Source organism: Chaetodon trifascialis, chromosome 9, assembly GCF_039877785.1.
Source record: "Chaetodon trifascialis isolate fChaTrf1 chromosome 9, fChaTrf1.hap1, whole genome shotgun sequence".
NCBI lineage: Eukaryota > Metazoa > Chordata > Actinopteri > Chaetodontiformes > Chaetodontidae > Chaetodon > Chaetodon trifascialis.
Genome location: NC_092064.1, coordinates 831,857 through 854,861, shown reverse-complemented (window position 1 = coordinate 854,861; position 23,005 = coordinate 831,857). Strand labels below are relative to the sequence as shown.

General features: G+C 38.6%; 1 protein-coding gene across 2 annotated transcripts in view; it reads right to left on the bottom strand.

Moving 5' to 3' along the window:
• Positions 1-21,776, bottom strand: part of ngef (neuronal guanine nucleotide exchange factor) — a 35,300-nt gene extending 13,524 nt beyond the window's left edge. Inside the window, exons 1-8 of one of the 2 annotated variants that reach the window (XM_070970169.1) lie at positions 21,540-21,776; positions 18,246-18,351; positions 10,645-10,986; positions 10,236-10,300; positions 8,213-8,463; positions 4,147-4,307; positions 3,865-4,017; positions 66-195 (exon numbers count right to left, since the gene is read on the bottom strand). In XM_070970169.1, the coding sequence (XP_070826270.1) occupies positions 66-195; positions 3,865-4,017; positions 4,147-4,307; positions 8,213-8,463; positions 10,236-10,300; positions 10,645-10,986; positions 18,246-18,351; positions 21,540-21,756 (1,425 nt within the window). In that variant the 5' untranslated portion in view covers positions 21,757-21,776. The remainder of the gene's footprint in view (positions 1-65; positions 196-3,864; positions 4,018-4,146; positions 4,308-8,212; positions 8,464-10,235; positions 10,301-10,644; positions 10,987-18,245; positions 18,352-21,539) is intronic. The other variant, XM_070970170.1, reaches the window with a different exon arrangement.
• Positions 21,777-23,005: the final 1,229 nt, after the last annotated feature.

Here is a 23,005-nt window from a genome sequence, read left to right as displayed (position 1 = left end):
GTGAGCTTTGCCTGTGCAGTATCTTTTTGGATCTATTTAGTTTTAACTCGTGTTTGCAAACTCACTTGTACTAGCAGCTTGAGCCTAGTGATTCTCTGGAAAGGAAGGATTAGGAATGAGGTGAAGGACAGGCCCCTGACACGTGGATGGTTCTCCAGTACAGCCATGGCCTCTCGAAATGGCTGGTTTCCTTCTCTGCACAGTCATGTTAAGGCAACGCAATGTTTAGTTGATCATATAGCCCCATTACACACACATGCATGCATGCATGTTTGCCCACAAACATACACACAGACACACATTCATTTTTTTCATTTCAATGCAGTGATGAGAGACAGAGAAAGAGAGAGAAAAGGACATTTAGAATAACCTGCAGTACGTCATCCATGGAGAAACATCACACTGGCTGTGTTGAGGATTCAGTGATTTAATTTTATTACTTTAGGAATACTTATTAGCTTAAGTACACTTTAAGTGCTTACTTCCTTTAAGCAATAAGGCTGGTATATAATTTTCTTAGTTGCAGCAAATCCTATGAAAAGACCAAAACAATGCATTAGTCTGTCTCTCAGTACTTTGTTTTCAAGACTAAACTATCTTAGTTTTTAGAAAACATTGGGACAAAATTCTGCAATTATTGGGGACTATTTTCAGCAGTGAACTAATATACATTTTGTGCTCTTATGAGTATTGCCAGCAGCAGGACTGCACATTCACAGAACTCTCTCACTCTCTCACTCTCTCTCACTTGAGAGAGACCTCCCCTCTGGGAATCATACCACTGCTGACTGGTGTGCCCAGCACATATCACTTTTAGTTATGCACTTCACTTTATTTTTTAAATACTTCTATTTATAATGGTATTTTTTGGGGTGCAAATAACTGGTATGGAGGTAAGCGTGTCTTACAAAAATCAGAAATGAGTAACATGCTCGCAATGATGAAAAAGGCCGTCATGTCATTACAGCTCAAAATATGCTAAACTGAATGAGCTGCAAGGTCGAATGCTGACACTAGGCAGCTACTTTGGTGTTTTGCCACCTACTAACATCAAACTGAACCTGAGCAGAGGAAAATACTTTTCTCTGACAATAAGCAAACAATGACTGCAATGTGGTGCAAGATATGTTGCTTCCATTCACATCTAGTAGACAAAACACATGCGTTTTACACAGGCTGAAAGAATTTCAATCATCCATTATGTAATAAACACAAAAAAAGTGAGAAGCGCTAGCACAAGTAGCACAAGTTATTGCTAACAAACAAGCTAGTCAAGCTGAAAAGTCCAGCCACCCACTTGCTAAATGGCCAAACAAGTTGAATGAAGAACAATAGCAAACTCTGTGTCACGTCATTCTGCTAGCATTTCATTCATTTCATTTCAAGGGTAAACACGCATGTCCCATGTCTTCCTATGCTGAGGATTTTGCTTTATTGAAGTGAAAGTCACATATTGGCCTGAAGGGGGAACATGAATGCAGAGTATTGCACAAACTATCAGTGTGGAGTTAAGAGTAAAGTTGCAGTTAGCTGCTCTTTGATGGATCAAGGGACATCACAAAAACCAACTAGCAACTTGACAGAGACTCCCCTGTGAAAAGCAAGCAGGAAAACACTTGCAGTGTTCTCTGTGAATGACTTGGCCCAAATAGTAAATACAAGCAATCAAGATTGTTACTCCAACATCAAGGTGCTTAAATAGCCTCTTACACTGCCTTTGAGGAGTGCAGCATGTGAGAGGGGATTCTCACATCTCAACATAATAAAAACCATAGATCTCATCTGTCATGTGCTTACTAAGACCATGTTATGTATGGGGTCAGGACCAAAGACCATCTCCTGGCTCTTACCTACACACCTGACTGAAAAAGTTAAGTTCACCCCTGGTTGCTTAATCCTGTGTGATTGAGATATGTGTGTTTGTGCATATGTTGTGCTCTGGTGCATATACGGTATTTTTTAGCATATTTTTTTAGGGAAGTTCTTTGAATTGAACTGAACAACTGAAACAAACGTTTGGTTCCAATTCAGAAATCTCAGTCATTGTGGAAATGTCTGAACTTGCATGAGCCTCCTCCGCCATTCCCGCATAAATCAACGTAGATATGCCTTAAATAACTTGTTTGCATGTCTATGCTTATGCCCACTCCACAGAAATTGTGTCAAATTAGAGAGGTTATCCAACAATATCAGAACAACTGTCATCACACATAAACTGCTACATAATGGCTGTGGCTATTTATAGAGCCTGTACTGTTAATTCTTCACAGGAGCCAGTAAACCATCATCGGCAGTGATATTTCCAATATTATTTATCGGAAAGATGATCAATGATTCATTAAGAGTGGCCATATAAATACCAGTTTATGTGTGGGATGCATTGTTTTTTGGCATATGCAAAATTTTTACATCTGGCCCCATGAAGGTATTTCTATGGCTATTTTTACTTTATCATTAACCCTTTTTTAATCGGGTAAGTTCCACTGAGGTCAGAAAATCTCGTTGTCAAGGGAGTACTGGCCAAGATAGCAGCAATGCATTAATATGGCACACAGTCAAGGTAACCTAGGAATCCAGCCTCAAACTGTAAATCTAAGCCTGATGGGCCTCTGACAACCTGAACCAAAAATGCCAAAAATGAAAAATAAAAAATGATGAAGAGGGACACATGCATCTTCACCACATTCAACTCAATCAAGTGAAACGTTTGTGCCGACAGAGTTAAGATTGTTAAAAACCTGAAAAATGACAAAATAGACTTTACTGTGTCTGTACCATACTTTCATCAGAGAGAAAAAGGAGAGGTTGATGCTTATATATCCTGTTCAAAGTTACAGCTGTAACATGCATGTTGGCTTCTCTTAACACAAATTAGACTAATGACTGTCAATCACATATCAAAGGTAATGCCGAGCCTTATTTGAAACATTATTTTCCTATGAGGAAACCCTGCCAATTTGAACCCTGCCATCATCTGAACCAGAAATTAAAGATGATAAAAGTGAACAAACAAAAAACATTTGCACAGCACCAGCAACAAATTCCTGATTTTGAGTTTCCAGTAACCGTAATTGTTAATTAACAACAATGCAGGTCTATAGTGGCGACTGTGGCAATACTTGGATGAATTCAATGTTGGTTTTAGTCTTTTGTTGCAACTTTTTTGACCTAAGAAAAATGTGATAAATCAGCAGCATCCTTATCCTTCAAAAGTACAAACTGTGATCCAACAGCGAAGTCCTTCACCAAATATAAACTGGTATAAACTGGTCACAGGCCTTGTCATTTTCAGAACCCATTTCATATCATTTGGATTAACCAACAGGTCTTAGATGTTTTTCCAGTGGCTGGCCAAGGTCCCATTTATTATATGCAATTGAAGATACCTGCCATCTTAAGCATGTGGGAATGTCACACTGCTATGTGGTTGTTGAAGAGTATGAATTATATTCAAAGTCAACCACACCCAGCACATCACATTTGTCATTATCAAAAAGAAACCTGTTCTCTCGTGAAAAGAGCCAGACTGACAACATTCACAGTCATATGTATGAGGTAGTTTATGTATGAGGGATGAGGCTTATTATTCTTTGTCATTTTAAGGTTGTTTTTATCAAGCAGGCCACAATATTGTTCCAAACAGAGGCCTTGTGTTGTTTACTGCTTTCAAATGACAAAAAATACTGTCCAATCTAAAAAAAAATAAAAAATAAAATCACAATATATTTTGATAAAGTGACACAATTTGCTTCAACAAAAAATGGTGTTTTGACTCACATGCCACCCCACAATTAACTACTAGTGTGGGTTGGCATAAGGCATAATCCACATTTTAACAGATGTATTTAGAAAATAGGGACTCACAAAATGCGTCTGTAGTTCTTCTCCTGGTACACCTGGTTAATGACGTATTTGATGAAGACATTGAAGTGTTCCACAGCGTGGTAGCAAACAATGTCACACACATCAGAAATTACAATAGACTTCTCAATTCGATGCTCAAGATCCATCAGGAACCTGAAAATATTAAGAGACCATTATCCAGGAATGTGAAGCAAAAATGTATTCTCTGTAATTTTGCTGTTGAGATGTCTGATTGGTCTTCCCATTACAACCTGATTTGTGTTAATGAAAACCATGTCCTACCTTTCACTGGCCTTCATGACTTCCTCAATGTTGGAGAACAGAAAATGCATGTCTGATTGGCTGAGAGTGTTGATTAAAACAGGGTTACGTAGGAAGTGAGTCTCTAAAATTTCCAAACTTTTATAGTAGGATGCTTCCGAGGTAACAAGCTCAAACATGGCCTAGAGGAAAAATCAAATAATAAGACCACATGAATATAGACTCTGTACATTGAGTGAGCATATGATATGATGAAATTCTGATGAAATATGATGTCCTGCTGGCATAGTTGTCTAAGGCACATATAGTATAAGGCTCACTGTTTTCATTTCATTGATATTCACTGAAAAACTACCAAATTACCAGATTTAAATGATGGATGTATTCAACAGTGGATGAGGAATGCTAACATGATAGTCCATTTGAGCATGGAAGTTCCCACCTGTGGGAACAGTATGTTTAATAAAATAATCAAATTTCAAAGGTCAATTTACCAATTTAGACATTTAACCACATTTCATGGTTTTCATCTGCTAAGTGGCTCATGTGTCATCAGATGACCTACATGTGTGGAACTTAAGAGGTGGCTATATAAGTTGAAAACTGTCTCTGTTCAAATATGTTTTTTTTTTTTGTTTTTTTTTCTAAGACCCAACACCAGAAATACCAGGATATCAGTTGTCTCTTAAAACCACACTAAACTATTCCCCCGGAATACAGCATGACCACACTATGGTCACATGATGCCAACTGATGTTAATCATAAAGTTGAATCTAACATGTCTCTAAAACAAACTTGCTTGTTTAGACAAGCACAACAACAGGATTGGATCAAGAGTCTGGCTCCAGACAAGATGGCAGACATCAACAATAAAGTGATATATCAACCATATACAGAAAGTTGTGTTGCATCAAGTGGGAAACATTAGTTTGATGTCATTTTTTGCAATGCACAGCTATAAGAAAAATATCCCGGCATCCATAGAAGGAATTGACAAGCATGACAGCACACTATTCAATGATTCAAAAAATTTGGAACCAGTTCTCAACAGTTCCAGCTCTTGATTCACATTCCTAGATGCACATGGAATTTACAGGCGTGATTTATCCTGTTATGTACACCAGTATTTTATTTTTTTTAAAGTGTTACCTAATATTAAGAGAGCTACAACTCAAATGTTGAACCTCTGATGACCCAGGGAGTAAAGAATGCAGGATTTGGTCCTTCTTCAGTGTATATGAACATCTCTGACTCAGTCTTCATCATCTCTCTTTTCTCTCTCAGTAATGATGGGACCTAGTTCGGCGGAGCATCTTCCAGAAGGTGAATGACGAGCTGGAGACAGCCATCACTCTTCCTGACAGTAACAACACTTCCTTGGGCTTGCTGCCAAATACAAGCTGGACAAGATGCCTCTCTGTCTCTAAGTGTTCCAGCTGCTGAACTGTTAAGGCAAATTCACATAAAACTATTCTGCTGTTTTGTTTCATATTTTAGTATTTCCTTGTAGGTCTGATTGGAGTAAGCTGCACCCAGAGTAATCCACCAGATAGGCTCCCATCCCATAACTTTTTTTATTTCATTTTATTGTTTTTTTTTTTTTTTTGCCTTTTGAGTTCAACAGAAGCAAGCAGGTCATTGGGCAAAAACTGAAATTGATTTTGATTAATACTGGCCCCCGGAGCATGTACACCTAAACTGGCGAAATTCTGTCCTCTGGGTTTTGAGGTATAAGTTTGTAAGTTGATATTTATGGCTTCCTCCATAGGTTGGAGTTGGAGTCAAATTGGGCAGTGAGCCTATTCCCAGTCTCAGCCTGAAGATATACCAAGATTTATGATGATTGGCCAAACTATTGACGAGTTATGGCCATTTTCAAGCGAAGCCCCACCCTTTTAGGTTGATGGTGGCTGTGTTTTTTTTTTTTTTTTTAACAATCTTGCTCACTTACAATATATATATATAATACAAATATGTATTGAAGTCCTACAATGCTGTATTCCCGTTTTGATGTCTGTTTCTAGTTTTTTCTTTGTCCCTTTTCCCTAGTATTATTTGTTGTCTGTCTGTTTCCCCTGTCTGTCTAGCTGGGTGTGGCTCTACACGCAGCCAGCCTCGCCTCCTCAGGTGCACACCTGACGCGCATGATCCTGATTGACTTTCTAAACAATAATAGTTTATTTGAATATTTCCAGTCAGGATTTAGAGTACATCATACGAATTCAAGTTTACGGGTACGACTCAAAAAGTGCTGAAATGACGTCACTGAGGTCACAGTCAAGTCGCAGGGGAAAGTAATCGATCGGCGATTCCTCCAACTGCGCATGCGCATGCCCCAGACGCAAACATCCCCGGAGAGACTTCAGATGCAAACTGCGAATTCGTATTCACAGTGAAGACTTCATAGTTGTAGAAAAATGAGTTGTATTCAGAAGACTTTGCACTCACAGCTTTTAGACTCATACTCATATAAAAACACTCGTAACCCGAACCCAATTTTACAGATTCACGTATATGACAGCGTAATTTTGTGTAAAACAACTTTTATGACACACAAATTGTTAACTTTACAAATACGGAACTTAAATTATGGACACGTCTTTTTGACAGCGATCTTACACCATAATTTTGCATGTAATAAGTTAATACTGAACTTTTGTTTAAACCCAAGTACAAGACATATGAGGTGAGGAGACTAGAGTTAGAATAAAGAAGATAATATATTGCAGGGAAAAAGTCAAGAGGGATGGCTGGAAGCGTGGGGACTGGGCTTTTGGCTGATTTTGTTGCGTAGAGGGAAAGCTGGGGCTTAGCAGAGCAGACAGAAAAAGGAAATGAATGACAGAATGGGATGCAGCTGGGTGGCTCCAGCACAACTGTCACTCAGGTACTGTTCACACCTGGCATTAACATGCGTCCTGGGTGATTGTATCACAGGTGGTGGAGTATAAATGACCACCAATACGTATTGTGATCCGATCACTCAAACCACTTGTTGAAGTTGTCTGGGATGCATGTGACCACATATCATTTGCTAAATGCTAATGCGTCCTCGACAAGGATGTAACAGGAACATAAATCATCAACTGAGTATCATGCAGCATATTCAATTGATAATTATAATAAATCTAACAATTTGTATAGCACTCTTCGCACAAGACATGTTGCTCAAAGTGCTTTAAAACAAATCAATCACAAATAGTAAACAAGGAATTTAGCAATGTAGCTTGATCCTAACCCAGCACTTCTCTTTTTGTTTTAGGGGCAAGTAGTAGGCTTTCAGTTTTATTCTCATTTAACTTCAGACATTATTGCTCATTGATGTATTTATTGACAAAAGGCAATAATAGAGTCTATAGCTGCAGTATCATTTGGTTAAGCGCAGATGTATAGTTCTGTGTCATCTGCATAGCTATGGAAACATACATTGTGGTCTGACCAATTGTAACATATTTTTGAGCATTCACTGACTCCTCTCTGATTGTCCACATGGCCACAGTGTCTTTCTCTCAAACACTTAACAGCTCACAAACACACACACATACTGCACACTCCGCACCACTGCACCACTTTGCTATTTTCTGACAATATTTACATTTAGCTTTGTTTTGATCCATATTGTGTGACCAAAGCTTAAGTGTTCCCACATGACCAACATGACATTGCTTTCTGTTTTACTTTCACACTAAAGCCACAGATGAAAGAACAACTCAAAATCATTATGCACGTCGTTATATTGTCACTGTATATAGACGACTGTTGTGGTTGATGCCTGCCAACTTGTCTGCACCCATGTCCTTCTCTGATTTATTGCATGGCTCCTCTATTAGACTAACATAGTTTTAGCTATGTGAATTACTGACAGCTGAGTGTATGTCAATCTTGTGATCCAAAATCACATATCCATATTGCCAGTCCACTCTTACTATCTCTGTTTTTACTCACTGCACTATCCCCCTATCTGATACAACTTACATGATTTCTTTCACAGTAACTGGTGAGACCTTTCTGATAATGCTTACCTCTTCAATATTCTGTAACTGATGTGTGTATCTATTCACATCACACGCTCACAAAACTCCTTACCTCTTGCATTATGACTTCTTTCTGTGGTAACTGGGTGAGCAGGCCACTGGCCTGCACAGCTTCCAGATTCTGCCACAAACTCAGTGAGCGAGCACTGTTCCTCAGTTGTAGCTGTATGACTGGAGGGGACGTGACACTGGATCCTGCCACCACAGTCCCTCCCGTGACTTCATGAGAAAGATTCTCGCGCTGCCGCCGTTGCTCAATCTCCTGCTGCTTTGAGGTATCCCGGTATTCCTGATACAGGAAGGCTGGAGGGTCAAAACAAAATAGGCATTCATGGAGAAATTCCTTTTGTTTTTTGCAAAGGTCTGGATTACCACAATGCCTAAGTGACATTTGTAAGACATAATTAGTTTTAGAGCGGCCCTTTCCATACATCTGGACTAGGTTCTGTTCCCCTAGCCTGTGTAATTGCAATGGCAATACTTTTTTTTTATCTAAAACAGAGAGAAGCCACAGTGGAGACTTATTTGGTTAGCTTTGCTATCACTCAGTTCAATTTTCCTGATAATTCATAATATATATATATATATATATATATATATATATATATATATATATATATATATATATATATATATATATATATATATATATATATATATATATATATATATATATATATATATATATATATATATATATAATGTGTTGTTGTGTTAGACATTGTATTTAAATTCATATATTTACTATTTATGAAATAGTTTGTAGATCCATGCTCTTGCAATTTTTCACTGTAGAAACACCAAGCTAATATAAGCTAATTGAACTAGTTGCAAGTTGAGAAATTTCTAGGTGGCTGTGAATCAATCAGGACAGTGTTTTGTTTTACTCATATTCACTATAGTCAGCAATAGCAACCAGAACCTAAGAAACAAAACTGGAAATGGAACAACCAAGGAGCAAGCTGCATACGGTCAATAACGCTGCCCGCATTGCATTTGAAGTAGCAGAGTAGGTTTTTGACATTAAACATATCTGCAATTTAATATTTCCTTACCATTGTGTGTGGCAACCAGTGATTTGTGACTGGTATGTTTGGTTAAGTTTATCAACTAAAACCAAAGTTTGCTGAGAATAGCAGATGCTCTTTTTAGGGAGCATTTGCTATGTGTGTATTAAGAGGGAAGATGATTTTGAACAACAGGGGCTTGTTGCGTAATCTCCCTCATATACTGCAGATTACTTTGGTGGGCGTAGAACTAGACTGAGAATTACATAAGAGAGTGTGAAACAAGCACACACAGCCAAAGAAATGCACAGAGAGAAAAAGTGCCTGTATATATATCTGACTCATGGGGTCCAATCTAATGTACTAAACCCAACACAGTTTTTTTCCAGAAAAAAGGTATAAATAAGTATATAATATATGTAAAGTCCATCAGTTCCCCACCAGGATAAGAAGCATCTGAAACATTTGATGAAGGGCAGAGATCGTAGCTGACAAATTCCTAGCCATTGCCATTACAGAAGTTGTGGATCAGAGCCATACTATAACATATATGCAAAGGTTAATTATTTAAAGTTGCATTAAAAGTTGGAGCAGGTACATCAGTTTTCTGTTTAGTCTGTTTCACTTCATCATGTAGTCAGACAATGTTGTTGCATTTTTTATATATGTTTCTACTCTTGTTGCTTGAGGAAATTTTGAATAACCCCTGCAAATAACCATTATCCTGTGGACACTCTGGATAAAGTGTACATAGACCACTCACTACAATAAGAACAAATACAGTATCAGCTTAGAGAGACACTAAGCCTTGATGAAAGAGTCAGAGATATGCAGTAATTTACAACTCAGTGGCAGAGCTGAAGCTTCATCAAGCCTATTATTGGGTTAATAAATTGTTACTTGGAAAACTGTATTTGATGCATATGTGAATTTGTTTTTAATGCTCAGTCTTAGTCATACAATATATTCACAAATAGGCGATGATTTTGTAGCAGCAGCAGCTCTGGAGGTGGAAAAAGTGGGTGGAATATATAAGCTACCCTCACCCTGTTACAAGTCTTTCCTCACCAATATCTTTGATGATGCTGAGGCTGTGGTAGATTGTCTGGGAGCTATCTCCATTGCTCAGCAACCTAAAAAGAAAAATAAAATAACAGACCTTTGGGCGGGCAGGCAGATGAATATATTCATTTTATGCTTAATTTTACTATTGAAAACTGATGCAGCAGTGCTGTTTGTGCGTTGAATCACACAGACATACAATGATGAATTCTCTATGCCATCTTCTTCATCAAAACCAACAGAGTGGACCCAAGCAATTGAATTATTCTTTGCATGATTATATGGAAATAAAAAAAATATATCATTTACTACTACTATTTACTGTTGGCCAAAACCGTCAGTTTAAGCCTCATAAAACTACTCATTTTTCATTTTTATCCTTTATACCTCTGTTTCCCATGTAGTTTGGACTGACCTGAGGTTGATGTTTTCCCGGTCTACTCCACCAGAACTCGGCTGTTGTGAGCTTGTGGTTTTCCCTCTGATCTCCTGTACAGTGCAAGCTGCAGCTGTTTGCTCAGACAGCATTTTTATGTCTCTGATATGAATGCTGTGACTCCGGTAAGCGATCATGTCAGCTGTAAAATCTCTATGCTGGCTGCCAGAGGCAGCGGATATGTCCACACACTTCCCTCCTCCCACTCCTCCTCTTGTCCTATCTGCAGCATCCCTGTTGTACAGAGCGTGCCTGCTGCTGGCCTCACCATTGCTTGGCAACACAGATCTGGAATGATGGAGTTGTGGTGAAAGCTGAGGGCTACATTTGACAGAAAAAAGACACTTTAGAATCACATCTACAGTATTTATCTTTACCTAGGATGTGAAATTATTCAAATTGCTGAAAGGCATTTTCTCTCAGGATAATAAGGCCATATGTTTTGTGAGTGTTCCCTGGCCTATGTAGTAATATTCTCTGAACAATCATATGTTTAATAAAGTGGTGAATTGTGCCCCAGTCTTGCTTGTCACCACTTACCAATTAACCTGTTTACCTTTGGAATGTTTTTGACTAAGACTCTTTCTCTTGTTCGCAATGTATAAGAAAATCATCATCACAAAAACTACTTGGGTAGGGTTAGGCACAAAAACAACTTTGGTTTGGGCACAAAAACCACTTGGGTTTAAGAAAAGATTACGGTTTGGTTTAAATAATCCTTAAAGTAATAAACATTGACTACTGGTTCCACACAGGAATCAAACCCTGGTCTCCTGTGTAAAGGTTATGCATGTGGTCCACCACTCTATCCCAAGGTCCACCAATCTAACCTGACCAACATCCTGAGATTGTCTGTTACCTTTTATACTCTTTCATACCCTTCCTTCAGTATCATCATTATTGCCCCCTAATGTACTTTTCACACATAGGTGAGGCAAACCGGTTACATTGACACACTATCTTTTAGTGGATCAGCAGGTCTGTTACACACTCTGGCGTGAGACTGGCCTGGCATACAGTATTATCATGCACTATCACTGTCACTATAAACCATACTGTATGAGCATTCATGCATATGCAGTCAGTATTTATTTATTTATTTGTATTTTTTGTATTGTTTACAGCTTACAGAAACACTTGACTTGAACACAGACCACCTTGAGGTGTCCCACCACCACATACCCTTAATATTTAGAAAAGGGTATACACAGCGAATCCAAGGGTACACACAGTAAATTCTAAAATCACCACTAGGCAATCACATGTTTTAAAATATGAGTGCAACAAGGGGCTGCACGGTGGGGCAGCAGGTAGTGTGCGTGCCTCACAGCAAGAGGATCGCAGGTTCGATTCCCGGGTCGGGCCTTTCTGTGTGAAGTTTGCATGTTCTTCCCGTGCATGCGTAGGTTCTCTCCAGGCACTCCGGCTTCCTCCCACACACCAAAAATATGCTCATTAGGTTGATTGGTGACTCTAAATTGCCCCTAGGTGTGAGTGTGAGTGTGAATGGTTGTGTGTATGTGCCCTACGATCGGCTGGCGACTGGTCCAGGGTGTACCCCGCCTCTCGCCCATTGACAGCCGAGATAGGCTCCGAAAGGGATAAGCGGCATTGAAAATGGATGGATGGAGTGCAACAAGGACAGGGTTAAATAGTTCCTACATTAAGTAATGACTACAGTTAGGTGGCTTTAATTGTACTGGCAAGTGAGACAATGACTGTACAATATTGGCAGAGCATGTTTCTGTACCCCTTAGGCACACATATTTATGGCAGATTTGTTATGCTGGCATTATCAGATGATGTGTATTTGTGTAATTAGAGAGGGTGTGGCCTAAAGTGATCAATACCCTATATCAGGGTCTACATCAACCTCAGACAAAATAGGCCAACAAAGAGATTTAACAGACAGAAATTGTAAAATGCCTTTCAGAGGGATGCAGCACCCTTAAAGTAGCTAAGATATTGAGGCATGATCACCGGACAATCAAACATTTTTTTGCAAATAGTCAACAGGGTCGCAAGAGACTTGAGAAGAATTAAATGTGAAGCTACCAGGAACCCATTAATCTCCAGTGCTGCCATATTCCAGAAATGAAACCTACCTGTAGTATCCAGAAGTAAATGGTAAATGATAAAATGCATTTTTATAGCGCTTTTCTAGTCTGGAGGCCACTCAAGTGGCTTGAGTTGTAACTTGAGTTCAAGTCTGCATTCACCCGTTCATGCACACATTTATATGGCAGTTAAGCCACCTGCTCATTGCCACGTTATCCACCATTAGCTACAGCTGCTCTACAGTACAAGGTGTTTGTTGCTCAGAGACATGGCCCAGGTAAGGAAGGCTGAAACACGACCACCACTGAACAAGACTCATAGGTTGAAACATTAAGGCTGGAGATATCTGAAGGCAGATTTTTCAAAGGTTTTATGGACAGATGAAATGAGAGTGGTTCTTGGTGGAGCAGATGGATGGGCCCATGGCTGGTTGCTAATGGGCACAGAGATCCACTCTGAGTCAGACACCAGCAGGGTGGAGGTGGGGTACTGGTACAGGCTGCTATTATTAAGGATGAGCTAGTTGGACCTTTTCGGGTTGAAGATGGACTCAAAATCAACTCCCAAACATACTGCCAGTTTTTGGAAGATACTTTCTTCAACAAGTGGTACAGGAAAATGTCTACATCATTCAAGAAAGCCATGATTTTTTATGCAGGACAATGCTTCATGACATGCATCCAAGTTCTCCACTGCCTGGCTAACCAGCAAATGCCTTAAAGATGACAGTATAATGACATGGCCCCCTTCCTCACCTGACCCAAACCCTGTTGAGAACTTGTGGGCCCTTCTTAAACGTGAGATTTACAGTGAGGGAAGACAATACACGTCTATGAACGTCATTTGGGAGGCTATGGTTGCTGCTGCATGAAAAGTTGATCATTGACAGATCAAGAAACTAACAGACTCCATGGATGGAAGGCTCATGACAGTTACTGAAAAGAAGGGAAAGTGTTGTTGAAAGTGTTTATTTGTAAATTTCAAGTTTTTTATTTGTTATTCTTACTCTAATAAATGAAAATAAACAAGTGAGATGGGAAAATTTTAGTTTTTCATGTAGTTGCATAACAATTCTGCATGTGAATAGTTGCCTAATAATTGTGCACACATAGATATTCTCCAGAGAAAGCCAAAACTCACTTTTCCTTTGTTAAATACTCAGGTTTGAGGTTTATTAACATTTTGGATTGACTGAGAGCACAGTATTTGCTCAAAAATAAAATGAATTCTCAGGAATACAACTTGCCTAATAATTGTACATGCAGTGTATGTGAAAGTATCCTTGGGCAAGACACTGAATTCCAAATTACTCCATTTGCTTTGTCATCGGTGTGTGACTGTAGTGGCTTACACATAATCTGCAGTGAATGAATGTGGGTAAATGGGTGAATGCTGACTTGTCTTGTAAAAGCACTTTGAGTTGTTGTTAAGTAGACTAGAAGAGCGCTATGCAAATACAGGTTATTTGTCCATTTCTCTTGGAATAGTTTTGTCATCATGCATTGACGTGATATCAGTTCCTACGTCTGTGTTGCAATCAGGGACCACAATTTGCTATCACTAAAAAAAGTAATTGCTTCAAGAGACTGGTCTTGGCCCACCTCAAATGCTGACTTCCTCCCACCCCTATCCATCCCTATCAGTTTGCCTACAGACTAACCAGGTCAATGAAGGATGCCATCTCCATGGCACTGCACTCCACCCTGACGCACTTGGACAACAACAACACTTATGTGAGGATGATGTTCATCGACTTGAGCTCAGCATTCAACACAGTCATCCCCTCCAAGCTGGTAAACAAACTCAGTGACCTCTGCATCAGCACCTCCCTATTTATTTATATTTAGTTTTACTTAGTTACATTTTTATTTTTATTTTTTTTCCTGTTTATATTTTTTGTTACTTTTGTTTCTTTTTAAATAATTGTGCATACATCCTGTGGTTCCTGTATGTTTAATTGCTACTGCAACAAAATAATTTCCCAAATTGGGATCAATAAAGAAACTGTCTAAGTCTAAGTCTAAGTCTTGGTTGATCACACACCTGACTATAATCCTACAAAATCCCTGACTTTGTGCAAGTGGACCTCTAAGTGTATAAGAATTGATGCTGGTTTGAAGGCAAAGGGTAGTAACACCAAATATTGTTTTGATTTAGATTTTTTGCATTTCGTAAATTGATAAAAACAATTATTATTTGTATTCTGAAAGCATTTTTAGTTTACAGCATTTTTTCACACCTGCCTAAAACTTGCACAGTACTGTACATTCAGACTTTCCCTTTCTATTTTCATATTTATATTGTGACAGTACTATTACTAATACTACTGGTCAAGGTCTGATTAGGTTTAGTCACTTGTTCAGGGTTACGCAAAGATCATGTTAAAATAGTTAAAGTAGTTAGCTGCCACAAACCTGGCTGAAAAATGTCCTAACATCTTGTTAAAAATGTCCAATTTAGTCATCACAACCATGCTGGAAAATTTCCAGACACCTTGTTTCAAGCATCCGGTTTAGTCGCCAGAACAACAGATGGAAAATGTTCAAACATCTCATTAAAAATTCCTGGTATACAGCTCGAACAGCTGCCTGCTGTTTGGCAGTTATCTTGCTAGCTGTCACGCCACTACCATCCCCTAATCTGAACTACATCACTTTAGAAATATTGATATGATACGTATGGAACATACAAACGTATGTATTCATGGTTTGCAAAAATGTACAATGCCAACATTTTATTCTACTAACTGGGCTGGAAGTTTGACAAGCATTAGTCATCATTTGAAAAGATCTGCACTTTCCCCATACACATTCCAGCAAAAGGAAATGTTTTTTGAAAAACATACACAGCCAATTTCTGGAGTGGAATAATCTGGAGTTTGACAAAAAAGGTTGTTGAGGGGCTGGATTCAACACTTCTCAGGTGTTGAGTGATCTACAGTTTTGTTGCCGCGCCCACCAGTTTAGTCTTGGACTTTGTTGAGCGACAGGTAAAAGTGCTATTTTACTTCTCAAGCTTTGTTAGGCTGTGATGGACTTTCTGTCAGTGTAATGCTCTGACGAACTAAGTAAGCTGCTGAAGTTAAGGCTGGCCCCAAACTGGCGACCGTGCTGAATTTAACTCAATGGCTTTTTGTATCTCACTAGTTATACTCTCCAGTACTTATCCTTCTGTGTGTATTATAAGTCAGTTAACGTAAGCTAGCAGTGTTTCTTATTCAATCAACATATTAACTTAACATGTGTATTAGGATCCTGTTTTATTTTGGTAGTCTTGTTCCTGTTTTATTTTGGTAGCCTTCCCTTGTGTGTCTTGTTTAATTTACTTCCTGTATGTTTCCCACCTATGTGATTGTGTCTGTTTAGTTCCAACTATGCCAAACCTATGGGCGCGAGTGTAAACATAGGTCGCTCACATGATGGTAAGTATTTTCAGTCGCATGTTGTAACGTTTCAAAACCTAACACGCCGTTTAACCCTGTTTACACGCCAACACATAACTGGCGTTTTCAGAAATTTCCACTTTGGCCACAGTTTTAATTTCAAATATTTTTATTTGGATCTTCCAGACAAGTATGCAAATGGGGAGCACAGAGCAAACAGCAGATCCTTGTTTGACAAAAAAAAGAAAACAAAACAAAGCAAAACAAGACAATAAGTGCAGGGTTTAACACAAACAATGAACAATCCTGCACATAACTTAAGCAGAATAGTGCACCTCGCCAAAAGCAAGGCAAAAGCGACCATGTGTTGCTCAATAGATGTCAAATGTGGGCTACCATCTGCAGAAATGCCAAACAGAGCTACAGTAGGGTTAGGAGCGAAATCCCTGTCCAATATTTTAGATAGAGTGTTGAAAACATTATTCCAAAATATATGTATTTTGGGGCACGACTAATACATATGGAAAAGGGTACTGTCGCCGGTTTTGCATTTATCACAGATCGGGCTTAGATTAGGGTAGAAACTAGACAGCTTAGTTTTAGACATGTGTGCGCGGTGGACAATTTTAAACTGAAGGAGGCCATGTCTTGCACAGAGTGAGGTCCCATGAATTGCTCGTAAAAGAGAGTCCCACTGGTCATCAGACACGGGTCCCAGATCCTGTTCCCAGGCTGATCTAATCCTATCCAGAGATGGGCATGACAGTGTTGATATGTTCTTGTATAATTTAGACATTGCACCTTTAGATAGTGGGTCAAGAGAAAGAAAGGTGTCTGTAGGGTTGTTGTCTGGTTTTAAGGGAAAGCGGGGGTTAGGAGCTTCTTGTGCCTAATAACCTGGCAATAAACTGAGGGTAGTCTGTACTTGACACAAGTGGAGATGTTTATAGAGGGTGTGTTATATTCAATATCTCATTCTCAAGATCATGCTGTTTATGATTGAATCCTATTAATCAACACAGAGCAGACAGGAAGTCAGACAGGAAGGGTTTAGAAAATCTGGTAAATTTTCAAAATAAAAAATCCTGTGGAGACTCCTGATCATACATCAACAATAAAAGCAATTGAAACAGACAAAAAGGAAAACAATTTAACTACAAAATCTATTTATCCATTGTAAAAGCACATATATCAAGGAAAAATGACAAAATCAGCGAAATATGAGCAAGTTAACAAGGGTAGCACGGTGGCACAAGTGGTAACACTGTCGCCTCACAGCTAGAAGGTCCCCGGTTCGAATCCCGCTGTGGGCGCTGGGGGTGTTTCCACCATGTCTTCGAGCCTGCTGCTCGAGGAAAAAGAGGGCCTTTCTGTGTGGAGTTTGCATGTTCTCCCCGTGTTCCTCCTTAATAACCCCCACTAAAAACATGCAAGAAGATCACTGCCTGACCAACAGTGACGAAAAAAGGATGGCCAATGCTGCCATATCATATTTTGCTGATTTTGTCATTTTTCTTGATATATGTGCTTTTACAATGGATAAATAGATTTTGTAGTTAAATTGTTTTCCTTTTTGTCTGTTTCAATTGCTTTTATTGTTGATGTATGATCAGGAGTCTCCACAGGATTTTTTATTTTGAAAATTTACCAGATTTTGATTAATGCGTTATCCATCAAAAATAGACTTGGCATGTATTGACTACAGAGTAGAGTGCAGAGAGATGCTTCTGGGACGCCTATTAAAAGGAGATGGGATGCACCCGGTGGAATTGCATAAATTGTCTTGAATGTCAGCGATCAGCTCCGTCAGGTGTGTCATGAACAGAAAGTGGATGTCTGGGGTTAGCTCGTATAGAAAAACAACAGTCCTATTAGTGCTGGTTCTTGAACCTCTAACACTCTGTGTCTGCAATCACAGTCTTCTGAGCAAAACTGCTGTTTCAATTACAATGAATTGACCTCCACTGACTGGATAGGCTTGTGTGCTTATCACAGACATTACAGATAAGCCAAGTACAAAGTATGAAGTATAAAAGTGGTGTGTGTGCAGTGTTTAAACAAGCACTGTATGTGCTTGGTTATTTTCCGGGTGTGTTTGTGTTCACTGGTAGGGTTGGGCAGTGAAGGCATGCAGACTCACCGTCTAGCCCCAGGCAACAAAGGTGATTTGTGTGGTAAGGGAGCATTACAGGAGGAGACTCCTGCTCTGTTGGATAGACTGTGGTCCAAACCAGGCCTGGCAGAATCTGAAAAGAAAGAGGGGGAAGGGACAATAATCAACTACTACTCACACAGGGAACAATAATCAATGCCCCACTATTTTAGACTCTGGCCCATTAAAGAGAGCTTTACTGACAGTGTCAATCAAAAGCCCTCTATTTTAATATTAAGAAACCGTATGATATAAAAGTGTTTGTAATCCGCACATGAATATATCATATTAATATTTGGCAGGAGATGTTGAAAATGGGCAAAGACTTTGATTTCTCGCCTGTGGCCTACTGATCTTTAAATGCTGTTGTTCTCCTGTCCGCCAGATACCAAATAATTCTAATATAATGCTCATTGAGGGAAAACCCTTGTAAACTATTGTGATCCTTCCAATCAACAACAACAAATCACTCCTTCAAATATAATGATTAAGGTTTGGTTATGTTTAGGCACAAAGACATTCATGGTCAAAGAAAGACCATGGTTTGGCTTAAAATTACTACTTTGTTAAATTTAGGGGACCTTTATTGTCATTAAAATAATAAACATTTGGTTATGATTGGAGAATCTCCGTGGTTATGGTTAAAAGAAACCAATGTTGGCTGCTGGCAAGAAATGGGAATTTAAAAATAATCTCCTGTTATTGCTCGACATGTTCTTGACTTTTTGTAATTCTGCAACGTCACACTACTTTTTCCTTTGTTTCCTGATAGATATGGATCAAATCCTGTAGTATTCTGCCACTACAGGATATGTTTGCATCTCATCTCTAACAAACACATGCACTGAAACTATGCATATAGATGAAAAAGTCGATAAAAATATTTATGTTTGAAATATACAATAGGATATTTTCTATTTCTATTTTCAAATTCAGTGTCAAATATGTGAACCTTTGCTCTCTTTCTGCCCCGAAACACAGCTAGTTGTGCTTACCGAAATGCAGCACCAAGAGGAACCCTTCTAAAAAGTAACAAGAAATGGGACCAGATAGGACCAGAAACTTATTATACAGACTCTACACTTTTAGTATAATTAATTTTGTTTTACAATAGGGCTATCACAAGATTTGTGTGAGATCACCAAACCAAATTTTTACATAGCATAGTCATGCTGAAATCATATGATCATGAATCGTTAAATTGAACTTTAACTTTAACTTTTAATTCTTGCTCACTGTGCTTTTGGATTATTTATTGCATACCTTTCAATCTAAATTTGTGGATATGCTGGAACTTGTGAATTTCCCTTGGGGATGAATAAAGTATCTATCTATCTATCTATCTATCTATCTATCTATCTATCTATCTATCTATCTATCTATCTATCTATCTATCTATCTATCTATCTATCTATCTATCTATCTATCTATCTATCTATCATCTAGCTATCTATCTTAAGATGTCTCACTGTGACAATTGAATATCAGATGATGTGTACCACACTGGGCATCTGGAAAGGCATGTGTACAGTCACAGTTATACATTTGGGCTACATGCAAAGATCCAAACTTAGGTTTGAGGCACCATCACAGATATGGGTAGATGACATGATTTATGTCACATAGACCTTCGCACACAGACAGCTTAATGCTAATAGATAATGCAAGACACCCAAGTAACTGATAAATAACAAAGGAAGTATTTTGAAAAAATTAACACGAATGATTCAGGTTAAAAAAACTAACACAAATGATTCAGGATTTCTTTTCACTAACATTTTGTCTGTGAATGATTACGTTTTACAAAGTGTCCCAACTTCACCAGAAACTTCACAAAAACGTCAAACCAATTATCCACCTCAACCTCTACAACACTCCCCTCACCCTGGCCAAAGCTGTCACAGTTTAAAGAAATATGATATGGACCTGGAAAAAGAAGGTGATCGAAGACTCAGCCACCAAAAAGCACTCAGTGGACACAAACATAGAGCACCATGTGAAATTGTCCTCAAGGTTTACCAGACATAGAGCAGCACTGCCCTGGACTACAACAATTCAAAAGACTACAAATCATCCAAAATAAGGCAATAAAAATGACGTACACTCTACCACAGTACATCAGCACACATTAAATCCACAGTATGTCCAGACTCAAAACCATTCAAGAGAGACACATCACCCTCACAGAAAAATACATGGAGAGTCAAGAGAGCAATGAACAACCCCACAATGATGAAGCTAATCCACGAAACACAATTTGCCATCCCTCTCCGCAATCTTCTAAAACAAACCACTATAACTATCAAAATCAATCAAAAGCCATGAACAGTACCCCCATGATATCATTTAACTTCAGCCTATTTCATTTCATTACATTCCACATACCTTACACATCTAATGCGTCTACTTTACTTTGATTTACACCATATACCAGTCTAATCTTCCAGGTTCAAGTCTCATTCACAAACTTGACAACATCATTATTATTCAGTGGGGTTTATTTTCCATCTTATGTTACCCATTCTCTGCATTCTATTTCCAAACTTTTTTTTTTTAATCTAGTTTTGACTATTATTATCAAGTGGCTTCTATTCTACATCTTATTTTCAGTTATTTATGGCATTCTATTCATGTTTTAACATTCATTCTATGTCTTTTTGGTATATGCCAAAAATGCTTGTATTTGAAAAACACCTATGCTGACTGTCTAGTTATGTATTAATTAATCAGTCTGACCCCTCCCTTTGATGGTGGGTAAAGTCTAAGGTCAAACAGTTAATTTGGTTTCACTCTATGAAGATATTGCATTCCAATTCAACTCCAGTTTTTTATCCTGTGCTAATGTGTGTAAAAACCCAATACATTTGGCTAAACTGATTATCAGTTTTACATACATTTTACTTATACAGGATGTCAAGTGTTTGAAAACATGAGGACAGAGGGTCACCTGTGGAAAGTACAGGTATTACTCAGACTATTGTCCTTTCTAACAGAACTAGTTTCTCAGGTTGTATTCACATAGATTTCTACTGAAGAATAGGGCTACCATACCTTTGTTCTACTTCTAATAACAACTGCATCAACTGTCAATGGGACAACAATATAGAGTTATACAATATACAAAAAACTCAATTTCCAAAGCAGATACCTAACCATGCTGATATTGTTTTATAGCCATCTTAAATGTAAATTGCGAGACATGAACACAGGTTCCCCAAATTTGAGGTACAATAGAAATACAATGTTAAATTGCAAGCAAAGCAGATCCTGATGTTCTCTTACTTTCAGACTGCTCAGATGAGACCAGTCTTTTCTTCCTCATTGACCGGTAAAAGCGTGAGTTCCTGCGGATAGGCTCTCTGCTAAATCCAACTTTGGAGTCATCATCATCATCATCATCATCGTCCTGGCTGGGTTGAACCACGGCTGCTAGATGCTTCTCTGGGGTTTCCTGTGACTTCTGGCCCCACTTGCCTCTGAATAGGGCAGTCACAGACATGATAAATAATTTGCTTCCTTTTTTTTCCTTTGGAGATGAGTTAGTTGTTTGAAATGAAACTGGGAGAAATAAATTTAATTAGCCGGAATCCAGGAGCAAATCCATGCCTAGAAATGAAAAGTTCTGGTAACAAATAAATCCCAAGAGTGAATGCAGGACAAGCAACAACTCAGAGAAGAAAGAAATCGTTTCTGGGGCCACTCTTCCTCCTGTCAGACGGACAGCCGTGTTGTTAGCTACATAGACAGCCTGTGGAACCAGGAAAGTCACTTCACTTATTTCTGCCAGTAATCATTGCATTTATGACTCTCCTTCTCCTGCTCTTTGTCCCTCCTCTGTTTGGCTCCCTCCCTCCCTCTCTTTACACCACCTTGTTATGTGCTGACATTCCTGAACTCAACCCGGCCTTACCAAGCCTCTCTGTCTCTATAAAACTCTCTCTGTTGTGGAACCTGAAAAGCCACCCACTGACATACTATTGTCTGTTCAGTTCTCTCTGCTTTCAGAGTTTCTCAGATCCCTCCACAAAATCTGTCTAGAACATGGTTCTTGCCCTTGGACTTTCTTAGACAGGTAAAGGTTAAATTATTAATGTCAAAGTAGGGAAGAAATTATTGATAGTATGTTATTTTATAGTATATTATTTTGCAATCCAACCTGTACATAAGTCTGTAAATACTACTTAGAATTTCTTAAGACAATGTTTATTTATTTTATTCCACTCTTTTGTATATTACACTACTCTATCTGTTTTATTGGTGCTGCTGTAAACTGGAATTTCCCCTTGCGTAACTAGTAAAGGAATATTGAATTGAATTATTTCCCTGTGTACAGCTGTGTATTAAAGCAATTAGTGTCAAGTTTCTGGCCATGCTTAACCTGGGCCCCATACAGTAGTTTTATCTCTAGTCAGCTGAGAGGAAGAGTGTAAAGTTCACTTTTTTCCATACACCAATAAGCCTGCTTGTGCAACCTTTTCAGCTATGCAGAGCTCTGAATTGATATATATAAATAACAAACAACATAATGTCCGAAGAGAAGATTTCCTGCATTCCTGATTCTGTCCAAGTAGGCTTAGGGTGATACAAACACTGCTATATTTTGTAATAGTTGTGTTGGACTGCCCCTAAATGCATGATTGCCCCTAAAAAGCTGTTAAAAGCTGTTAAAATACACTTTGTGTATGTAATTTGTTTTGGTTATATTAGTGTAAAACCCTTTAACCTACAGTTTCCCCAATTAATTTCCT